The sequence below is a fragment of the Aptenodytes forsteri genome, unplaced genomic scaffold, assembly GCF_000699145.1.
Source record: "Aptenodytes forsteri isolate BGI_AS27 unplaced genomic scaffold, ASM69914v1 Scaffold2, whole genome shotgun sequence".
Taxonomy (NCBI): domain Eukaryota; kingdom Metazoa; phylum Chordata; class Aves; order Sphenisciformes; family Spheniscidae; genus Aptenodytes; species Aptenodytes forsteri.
In genome coordinates this window covers 17353121-17365326 of record NW_008795695.1, presented here as the reverse complement: position 1 = coordinate 17365326, position 12206 = coordinate 17353121, and the positions used below count along the sequence as shown (strand labels likewise).

The following is a 12206-nucleotide window of genomic DNA, read 5'->3' as shown; positions in this document are numbered from 1 at the left end:
AGCAAGGTGTAGTAACTGCAAGGTCAGATAAGCCTTGGCAATCTTTTCTGCAGCATCTCAGGTCTGAGCTCCAGGAAAGCAGCAAACTTCCTGGGATGATATGTTGTTATGGAAATTGGCAGCCCTTGTCCCATGGAGGAAGAAAACTTCAACCGCTAGCACTCATTGCTTCCTGTTTAATAGTGCTGGTTCTAATCTGAAGACCCAAGATGCTCAGCGCAGACTCTTCCCCCTCAATGGAACTTTTTTCCCCTTCCTCTCTTCCAGAGCTCTGAACCTCCTCTTTAGAGGAACAGCTGCAGATGGAAATGGAGACTTCCCCATTGCTGGGACTCTGTGTCTTCTTGATGCTTCTGTGACCAGAAGTTTGGTCACACCGAACTTCTCAGCCTTGAAGGATTTGGCTCTTGTTTCTGCAGAGTCTCTGCAAAGATCCTGTCAATCTCTTGTTCATTAACCTTGATACAATAAAGCTCCTGCATCTGGTACCACAGGAAGTCTACCAGAGCACACATCTAACTGGTGCGGTCATTGCCATTCATAGCGCAGTGCCAGGGAGAAACCTCGAGAGCTCCCAACTGCCTCAGACCAGGGTTGCAGCATCTACCCTCAGGACTTCCATTTGGATTACAGAAGTAATGATTGCACCATCCGGGGCCTGAAAGCGGCTCCTGTGGTGTGTTGCCAACATTTACGCATCCTCTTCTGCTATGAGCAGCACTTTTGAGCCTTCTGTATGTGCACAGAATGCCAACTGCTCTGTTACTGTGTGCAGACCCAGACTGCAATGCTCCTTGTCATTTAAGGGTGCCTAGATGCCAGATAAGTAGAAAGCTGGACACGAGACTGTTCCCCCTCTGCCAGGTCCCCTGCTCAGCAGGTAAACTCTGGCACTGTCCCTGAAATCCTGGCCATGATTTACTTAACCTGTAAACAGTGGATCCACTGCATGCTGTTGCTTCCTTCACTGCTGTCCGGAAGAGAACATCAACAGAAACTCAGAAGTGGTCTGACCATTTACCAACAGAACTCTATTTTGTGACAGCCATGAATGAAAATATTTTAGCAGTTAAAATGGGAAACTGCACTAAAGTCTGCCAAAAAAACTTGGTCAGCAAAAGTATAGAGCATTCAGTCATGAGACCAAAATGCTCTTGACCAGGCACCATTTAGGTAAAAGAATCTCCAAAATCCCCCATATAATGACTGCATATGCAGCCAAAGCTGTATTTCTGTATTTCTAATTCATCTCTCAGAAGGTGTAGTTAAAAAGCATGAGTTCAATGCAACAAATAAACATGAATCTAAATTTTTTAAAAGTCACATTTCTTCAGTTATTCTATGTGCCACAAACCCCAAATCATAGTGTGAGTGTGTAAACCTGGCTTAACCTTTGCACAGATTTGATTTTGCTATTCTCTTATGTTTCCCCATCCATGGGGTCTGTGTCAGGAGCCACTGGAAGGTTTATCTTCAATTTTTATTATACGTAGATGCCAGGAAATGCTTTGGCACCTGCTTTCTGATGCTACATATTATGTTGGACTAGGTGGAGATTCAGAGAACCTCCTGAAGGTCTCTGCTTCACTCAGAGTGAAATTTACTCTTTCACCGAGTAAATTTCAGTCATCAGGAAGAATCTGGGACTTTGAACTTGAGTTCTACAGCATTTGTGAAATCTCAGTATGGACAGTGACTTGATAATTCTGGATCTTATATTATTTTTTAAAGTATGTTTGAAAATGTTGCTGAAACATACTTTCTGATTGAAGGTCAATCAGAAAAAATGATGTTTTGCCCTTACTAACTCCTTTAGCTATCTAGAATCTGACAAAATAACATAAAATATTTTGGAAAATAACTGAGGAACAAAACCAAAACAAAACATTAGCTATTTGGCTTAGACATACAGCTCCCAAAACACAGGCCAGGAGTCTCCTATTGCCTAAACGCTACAGTGCAATCCACAGCCAACAACCAGCTGCATGTATACATGAGGCTGTATGACCTAAGAGGTCTACTGTGAACAGTTGTCAAAGGTTTGTGTTATTTCTTACCTCCCACAGCACAGTCTACAGAGCTTTTCAGGGTGGACGTGAATGATACACAGTATCTCTATTGCCAGGAAATGGAATGAGGCAAATGTAATCACATCCCACTCACACTTTTAAAGCAACCCAAGGCGCTTAAGTTCCTCCCCCCACCCCAAAAAAATCCAAACCCCTGTACCTGTCAGCATGACATCTACCACCACGTTTTCAGGAGTTGGATTTTTGAAGGATATGATGACAGAAGAACGCTGGCCAATGCATGCACTTATGCTGGTTGGTTCCATCAGCTGAGGAGGAAGACCAGTCCCCGAAAGGTAAAATATCCACTCTTTAAGCTGTAGATGAAACGTGTCATTATTTATTATTTGATGAGTTGGATCTGTACATTTAAAGGCATTTTGCCTACTTCTTTCTTCTAGTGTTCTATGTCTCTTTTCTGTTGTAAGTGAACTGCTGTTTAGCACTTTCTTTCTTCTTCCCTCAAGCTGTTATGGTACTCTAAGTTTACTATCTGGAAATCAATAGTTCCAGTCTGGGAGATGTTCACATCTCCTCTTTGCATTTAACTTCTGTGCTACTCTAAGCACGGAGTATTTAACTTCCATGTAGCTACTCAGAGCTCCCAGTGTAGTGAATGGAAAGATGTAGGTGGTTGCAAGAGCGCAATTCAAAGCACGTATATTAGAACCTGAAAGAAGATGAAGTGAGAAGTTCTCTTCAGAAGACAAAGGAAGAAGGAAAATAATTCTTTGATGGGACAGCAGTAGAATCACACAAAAAGCTAAAATTGTTACTCCAAAGACAATAAAGAACATGAATCACTATACACAGAAGAATCGAGAATATTGGAAACAACTAGTAGATACAGTGTTTCAACACAGACCAGAAAAAAAGGAAAATATAATTAAATTGATGTGTTAATTTTGACCATTTTTTTCAGCATGACAGTAAAGAGTTGCCTGCCCCACATTTACTCTTTTAAGGTTATAAAGACTGGTGTTAATAATGCCACTCATTATGGAACTTTTAAAAGGTGGATGAGCAGCAAAGGTGGATGGTAAATATAAAGATACTACCATTATTTTAAGGAAAATGTTTAATTGGTACATTCATGTTGCTGCCTTTAAATAATAACAATACAGACTAAAATCTGAGGCTTATTACAAACTGCTCAAAGTGACCCTTTGATCTGTTTTGTTCATTATCACTCAAAAAGGTATGCATCACAAAGAGAATAGAAAATAATAAATAAAATCAAAATACTATTTTTATTATCTGAAACATTGCATTTACTTCTGCATAGTCTGTCTGAAAAAATTAAGGAAAATCTGCAATAGACAGGGTTCAAAAAATCTAACAACAAATCTGGAAATACAGTAAAAAGTGACTAATATATTGAGACTTCTCAGCATAAACAGGGATGAAAAAAGGCACATCGTATGTCTTCAGAAAATAGCTTTGGACAGCAAAATTGCATGCCTTTATTATCATTTTATAGAGACACATTCAATCCAACAAGAAAAAAGACATTTTAATCTTACTGAAGGAAATTTGGTAAAAAAAGTCCATCAAAGGCTACAGGATTTTAATTAAAAAAAAAAAAAAAAAAGAGTAAGAACTATTTATATACTGATGTAGAGACTACCCAATACTAAAAGTCAGAATATAAAATTAGAGCCTATGTTTTGTTTAGGATTTAGACAGTGATTTTTATCACCTGGTTTGCGGGAACTTCTGCATTACTCAAACTAATAAGAATTAAAAACTACTTCCCTTTAAAATTACATTTTATTTCATTATTGTTGACTTAAACATGATGTATAGCCTCTTTATGGTTACAGATTCATGAGCAGGAAGCTAAGCACCGCTCACTACTCGGATTCTGATGGGAAGGCGAATGCTGCTGCTATACAGACTTTGAAGCAACACAGGTCTAACTCTTTGGTGAAACCCCTTTGTTGGTCACAGTCAACAAGAAAATGCCCAACAATTGCCAAGCGCGCATGCCATAGCATTTGTGTTCCTGACTCATGTTCTTCCTCACCACATCGGCCTCGAGAAGTTAAATGTAAAGAAAAGGCTGAGCACACTTTGCAGGCTTATTTTGAAGGACTGGAACACAGGCATGAGCATGCCAGAAGACCATGTTTTCAGAAAGCTGGATGTGCCAAGCTATTAGTGGTCTACACCAGCTTGTTATTGATACTTTGTGCTTGCTTACAAACACAGTAACAAAAAAAAAAAACTTTTTTGCAAAACTCTTAATACAGAAGTTATGAGGCAGCACGAGTCTAACAATGCTTTCCAGGCCCACTGTAAATTTGTGTGAACCACCTTGTTCATAGCAAGTAATTTTACATTGAGATACAGTGCAGGGGTGGGAGGAGTGCACGTGTTCATATTTTGTGCAGGTGTGGTGTAAAGATCAAGTCTGAGCTTCATTGCTGAAGGCTCAGGCTCGTGGTCTACAAACATTAAAGAATGTAGCTTCCACTCATTTTTTGTGGTTAACAAGCAGAGCCATTTTGAACCCTATTGTTTCAAGTGCTGAGCACCTTTAAAACAACACACTGAAACTTTGTCAAACTGAGCAGCTAAAGGAGCCACACAAAATTCGCGGTCAGTCTGGAAAATAAAACCAGACAACCAAAAAATGATACAGGTTATAGGACAGGCCTGCCTTGCCTGACCTGCAGTTACAGTTCCTCACTGACCCACTTTGTGATGGAGGTCAAGATCATGTGTGCTCAGTGCAAGAAATCAAGAGGAAAAAAGATTAAAAAAACCAGAATCCTAAGGCAAATAATACAAGATAGGATCTAATATTGGGCTTGGTTTCTCTCTAATATTACTTACTACTGTTAAATGCTCTACATTACACCTGGATGCTAGCAATGTGGTAAAAGAATAGGATAACACAGATACGTTAGTACTCTGGGTGTGGGTTATGTTCAAGCTGACCTTTCCGTAATGCTGTCCCAACAAACTTAATTTCAGATTTTCACAATCATTAGAGCTAAACTCAGATTCACTTTGTGAAGAGCTCTTCATACAGCTTCAAACCAGAAACAAATGAAGCAGGTAATAACACAGAGCAGTTTCTCTCAGTTCAGCAAAGAAACACAATCAGAAACAGTTAAAGCTTATCCTATAAGTACTGTCATTAACTGATTTTAGATTAGTCAGCTATTCAGCTATCAGATGGCTTAAGTGTCCATTCAGATATATTTAATCAGAGAAATCAAGGGAGGGAAATCAATGTCGGGGGGTGGGGGGTGTTACATTAAAAGTTGTTTGAGGCATCTACCACTGATGAGAAACATTCTTCAAGTCTTCATGAAAAAGGGCAGTTATATCTGTGCAAATACTCACTGTCAGCTATCAGTATAACAATTAGCAAACTAAAATAGTCTGGGATTAATTAGTAAGGACTGTAGCAGTGAAAATGAATGAAAATTTACAAAATTCAAAGGATTCAGGCATAAACAGAGCACTAAGAAATTTCAAAGGTTATACCAATATATTGAAACAGTTAAAGGGGTCTGGACAAAGCAACTAGAAGGATGGGACACTGACTAAAGTTCACTGCAGATAAAAACTTGGAGATTTGCCATTACTTGAAAGGAGATGCACTGGATGACAAGATTCAGGTGGCAGGGCTCAATTTGTTCCTGAAAGGTTTAAATGAATTGTTGTATTGTTTTATTGCTTCTGTATTCGGTGAAGAATTTCTTTTTTCTTTTTTAAAATACAGATAAGATTTATGTGTCCCATCAGGATCCAGACAAGATAAGGACATTCTGTCCTCTTGAACTGGCCTTGGATATATACTATTCATATGAGAATTGCTGTCTCCTTGTTTTTATCCTTAATAAATATTTAAGAAGAGAGATCCTGAAAATAAATGCTGTGCTAGCACCACCTACAAATAACCTGTCTGTTCAACATACTTTATCAGGAAAAAAGCTGCCACATCACTTCCTTCACTATTTGTTTTCTTTTATTCAAAAGAATATTTGCTTTTGCAGTATTACTTAAAATACTACTGAAAACTCCTGGTAGCACTGAACTGGAGTAATTCACAAGTCAGCAGTCTATTAGGATTTCTGAAAGAATACAGAGAGGAAATTGCACAGAAAGCAAATGCTTCTATCAACCACAGCTCATGTGATGAAATATTATCATTTACATCATACTATCAGTTTTTCTTTTTGTTTCCACTTGTAATTTTTAATCAGCTAGTAGGTCATGTTGATGACTCATGTTTCTTTATTTACTTGTTTCTCATTTAAAATTAGGAAAATTCACAGAGAAAAAAATGTCAACAATTCTAAGATGCTCATAGTAAAAACCATTCTCAAACAAACTGAAAGGAAGAATTCACTTTTTCAAGCGCATGACCTTCCAAAATTCAAATCAGATAAAAAAGAAACAATTTAATTTTGTTTGGGGTTGGGAAAAATATCAAGAAATTTAATTTCAGAGGTGACAGTGCTAAGAAGTGCCAGTCTTCTGGTGTTGACAACAGCAGAACTAATTACCAAGAAAGCTAAAATTATTCATCACTTATCCTAGCTCCTAGGCCATTACACCACATTTTAATACTGTAAATAGAATAACTTCTGTGTAAAACTAAGGTTAAAACAAATTATAACTTTTGAACATCTTTGCATTTGCTCTTTATTATGCATCCAGCCATTAAATTTCAACTTGACCTACAGACCGAAACCCTTACTTACATGCCTATTAAAAATATTATCTAATCTGCATTCCAAGTGTTGTGGGCAGCAAACATAGTATCATACCTGTGAACATTTGAAGGTTATTGATGCCTTGTGATTGCCTCTTCCAAGGGCAGACGGACAGAATTGCACAGGTACTTCAGTGGTGGAATGAGGAGCGACAACCAGCTGTACAAATACAAGAAGCAAAGGATAGAGGGGGGGAAGTCAATTTTTTGAGCCCTTTTGTGCTTTGCATCGACAGCGTTGATGCTTATGTGATTAATGTGTTCCACCAGATGCAGTCTCCTCTCAGCAAGCATAGGCTGCTAAGGCAGCAAGCGTATTGCAGTAAACAATACTAGTGGCAGTCACTGCACGTTCATTCCCCAGAAACTACAGAGCTGGTGTTACAGATTGCCCCAAGGACATGGACAGCGGCTCTCACAAATACCGCTCAAACATGACTTTGGTGTCTGATCATATTGATGACACTAAAAGGTTATCACATTGACCTACAAAGACAAGAACTGGCTTATAAGGGAAATACATTGTAGGTTTTAATAAACTAATGCTTTGCCTCTCTTCTGCTTACCTTTATCTAAACTAACATTGTAAATGGTGTTGCTGGTGTTCTCTTCATCTGAAGTATGCTACTTGAGTCTCAATTGCACAGGGAAAAGCACAGTAGCTGACTACAATGGGGTCATAAATGTTTTTAAGAACTAGATAAGCAGTGAAAGAATAGAATTATGAATAATAAAAATGCCAGTGCATTGAGAGAACGATCAGCTAGAATCACTGAATACACAATTACCGTGTCTGGTTTTTTTAATTAAAAAAAGTACTAGGCTTTTAATATCATACATGTTTAAATAATGTTTGCATGTAAGAAGATATAAAAAGATAATTGATTGGAATTATGGACACTCAAGCTGTATTTTATAAAATGAATATAATTTACAACTAATAAAGGTCAGAACAACACCCTACAACAGCTGGCACTGACAAGACCTTTTATAAAGGAAATGTCAACCCTGGAAGAACAGGCCGCTAACAGGCAGTGAACAGGAGTTATTAAAACATTCATTTTTGTTTACTACATTTAATGGCTGCAAATGCCTGACTGCACCAACAAGCCCTGAAACCTCTTCCCACCCCAGGGGTTTGACTGCCTGTGCTCTGATACAGTGCTTGGCTCGTGGCTGAGGAAGGCTTGAGCTTATGGCACAGCAAGACAGGGACCTCCACCAGTAGCCTTGTCCCACCACACCCAGAGACGGCGAGCAGAGCCATGACAGGGACAGGGATGGGGGCCCACTGCGGCACCAGCACCACTGGCCATGGCCACAGCGCTGAGGCCAAACTGGAGGCCCCAGAGGGTGAAGCAGGGACAGAGGTGTCCACTCCCAGCCCAGGGCAGAGGCCCCTGATGAGGCTTATGTTGCTTTTCCTTGCTGCCCTGTGGCTTTCCCTGCCATCTCAGAGCTGGACCCGGGCAGGGGCCACAGGCATCCTGGTCCTGCCAGTCACCTTCTGGTGTGTCTATAGGGTGAAGCAGGGACAGAGGTGTCCACTCCCAGCCCAGGGCAGAGGCCCCTGATGAGGCTTATGTTGCTTTTCCTTGCTGCCCTGTGGCTTTCCCTGCCATCTCAGAGCTGGACCCGGGCAGGGGCCACAGGCATCCTGGTCCTGCCAGTCACCTTCTGGGTGTGTCTATAGGGTACCAGCACAATTACGGACTGGGATGCTGGTGTACCTTGAACAACAGATATTCCTACTGACGGCAGTCGGAGTTAGATTGAGCAGAAGAGAGGACAGACTTCAGATGTGGTCAACTAACGCACTAAACTTGAAATGTTATTTTTCTCTTTTGGGGGACAAGTTTTAAAATAACTTATCAGAATATTGCCATAACAGTTTATTGGTTTGAAGACAGTTAATGTCTTGTCTACTGGGGGGGTGGGACTGTATTTTTTCAAACTTTTCCAATTTAATTTGACAGTTTCCACTGCATGACAAAAAACATTTCTGGAAGGGTAAGTAGGTGGGTCTTATGCTCAGAGCATGCGGCTCACCGCTCTGGGCCCACTCCCACTCGGCTGTTACAGCACCTGCACCTCCCATACAGGGAGCACAGCACTGCTGTGTCGCCTACACTTCACAATCTCGTACGTCCCGTAGGTGAGTGATAACTTGAAAGCACATTTGCCACCAGCAGTCAACTGCCACCGTCCCACACTTGTCACCTTTGCAAGGCTTCTGTGTTACCCAGAATAACAGATCTGAGGGAGAGTCACCTCCCACAAACCACCTCCATCCCCATCTGCCCCACTGCCCAGAGTTCATTTAGCTGTTCATCATCTAAAAGGAGCCTGAACAGCTCATTTCTTAGTGAGTTCCTGGGCATGCACAGTATCCAGAGACCTTTTCTTGAGATTTTTTTACTTTCATCTGCAGTCTAGTTCCTACCTACTTTGTCCAAACCAGCCAGCCCCATTTATCAAACGAAGACTTACAAATGGAGAAAGAACCTTAATGATTACCCCCTCCCAAATACTTTTGAACAAAATGAAAAAGCAAGGTAAAGACAGGATGTCACAGCATAAGAACACATTATTAAATTAAAACTACAGTTTTTAAATTTTTAGTAATTTCACTAAGAGATATACATTATTTGGAATAATATCTCTCCCATAAAGATGAAAACAGACTGAAGTTCCATTTTCAATAAGCATTACTTGATATACTATCATTACACAGAAAATGCACTGCCACAATGAACCTAAATCAACATGGAGTTATGATAATCCAGCAGACTGTCTGCTCTGAAAGCAGAAAAGATTTTTATTTTTTTATGTTATAGATCTGTTTTAAAAAAAAACATTTTATATTACACAGTACTATGATCTACTGTATCCAGAAAGTAATTTGTTTTGAAATAAAGAGTTGGGTAAAAAGAAGAACTTACTTTCTACTGAAAACCAATGAATAAATTGCTTTAATAACTAAAATTGAGAAATAATGCTAACAACATGTCTAAAGAAGGTCATACTTTGCCACAGTGATTCAATAAAATATGCTGAAGTTAACTCATCCCCTGCCTTTCATTTTGTTTACATAAACAAGTGTCTTCCAAGATACTCATGTGAAAGGGAACTGGTATCATTGCTCTTCATAAGATCTCAGATGTAACTGTTCAAATACAGAAACTGAGTCTGAAGAAGACTGAGCAGCTACACATGCATTATTCCTGTTACAAATCCAACAAAGGAGGGAAATTTTTCATTAAATCTACTCCGTACAAAACAATACTCTCGGTCATTAACAAACTAATAAAGCGTGCACACAGAGCCTTTGAGACTGCACTCCTCTCTGCCATCCCTTCTTTATTAAGTTATTTTTCCTCAATAAAAATTGTGTTTCATAGCCGATCAGGATGGAAGACAGCTTCATGAAAAAGGTTTAGGCTAGTTATAAGCCAGGAGAATAGCAAGCTGAAGACTTAGAGTGAAAGCATGTTTCTTTTTGGCAATATAGATGATCCCATTTGTAAGAGGTTTTTGTACATTTAAGTTACATCATAAATATATGTGTGTATAAATATAATACACATACATGTGAAATCTGTCCATGTATTTATATAGAGGAAAGGAAGTAAGTTGGGGAACATAGCAATACAGATGATTGAGAATTTTCATCTGTTAAATGCTGAACATGAAGCCTTCTCTACTAGAGATAAAGAAAGCTGTTGTTAGGAAAGAAACACAAAACTCAACATCTGAATGACTGTTCCCCCAGAAACTCATAATGCCCAATATTCTAATGAAAAACAAGTTAGGAATTGCAGCAAACTTATGGGAGTTCACTTCTGTTCCAACTTTTAGAGAATTTGGCAGCATTTATAAAGATGTTAAGTTAACCCATACAGCGTAAGGTTGACAAGAAGGGAAACAAAAATTAAACGTAGCTTGTTAAAAAAAAAAAAGATATGAAAATCCAAATCACATTAAAGGAAATCCTTGAAAACTTTTATCAAATTCTTGAAAGAAAACCAAGATGGTATATTCCATTTAAAGCTGTTTAGGCTACAATTGCAAAGCTGCTAACAAGATACGTATACTTTTGTAATTTTCATCAGTTTACAAAGAAGTTAATGGAGTTGCTTCTAATTTACATGAAGCTGACAAGAGATTTAAAGCCTTCGATTTTCATTTAGACTTCATTAAGCACCCAGAAGTTCAGGAATACTTGAGCGTAATTCAACTGGACCTCAGGAAAGCCTATTATTAATGATGTCAGTACTTGAAGTTGAATCAGATCTATGGAAAATAATCCCTTGTGGTATTTCAGTAATGCCTTCTGTTGCAAACTGAAACTGGAACAAACTTCCACACACATAGAAGTATGATAAATATGATACTCAAATTTGTTTAAATTCTGAAATATTAGTCAAAATTTTGGTTAATATTTTAGGCAATTCATCTCCAGGAAAGATAAAATTTTCTCCGATATCTCTGTTGACTTTGGTTTATCTAACATAACTCAGTGACTGATGAAATCTGTTTGAGATATTTTCTGACTGACAGCCCAATGTCTTCGACAGTTCTACATCTTAGATGACATAAAACCAAAAATGGATAATTATATGAAATATTAAAATGACAGATTTAGAATATGCAGAATTCTAAAATGACTCTACTAATTCTCTTCAAACATTACCTATCTTAATTGGACAATCCCATCTTCAATCTGTTGTTCTAATAATTTGCTCTGTATTGCTGCATTTCATCTGAGGATCACTCAAATTGGAATTTTTCTGCTGACAAGAAAGCATTATTTGCTTTAAAGAGAGCAGAACCTTGAATAATTAAGATGGGAAACTTCTTCCACACATCACAAAGACATTGAGATAGGCTTTAATATAAACTAATACCTGAAACACAGGTTACAGTTTATAAGAACAAGCAGTAATCTTCCAGAAGTTGAACGCAGTGCTGTATGGAGGGACTAAACCTAGGACGCAACATATTCAGGAGAAGAAGCAGGTATTTAAACGCCACCCCCTGCCTTTGTCATCAAAACTATGAAGGAAATCACATTACCTCTCCAAACATGGGTCTGCAATGGAAGAAACAAGTTCAAAACGGGACAGATACATGAAATAAATGTTAGGTAGTTGCTTACAGCAAATTCACCAAAGCCATCCTTTAACTGGAAGAACTACTGTAATTCACAAAGAACATTTCAGAATTCAATGCATAAACAATATATAGGACTGAGTATTCTATTAAGAAGAAAGAAGGAAAGAAAGAGAGAGAGAAGAAAGGGAAGGGAAGGGGAAGGGAAAGGGGAAAAGGGGAAAAGGGGAAAAGGGGAAAAGGGGGAGAGGGAGAGGGAGAGGGAGAGGGAAAAGGGAAAAGGGAAAAGGGAA

The 12206-nt window shown here is 38.7% G+C and overlaps 1 protein-coding gene across 1 annotated transcript in view; it reads right to left on the bottom strand.

Moving 5' to 3' along the window:
- CFAP47 (cilia and flagella associated protein 47) overlaps nt 1-12206 on the bottom strand; it is a 382585-nt gene that overhangs the window by 79897 nt on the left and 290482 nt on the right. Inside the window, 2 exon segments of the mRNA XM_019473044.1 lie at nt 2230-2386; nt 6857-6961. Coding sequence (XP_019328589.1) covers nt 2230-2386; nt 6857-6961 — 262 coding nt within the window.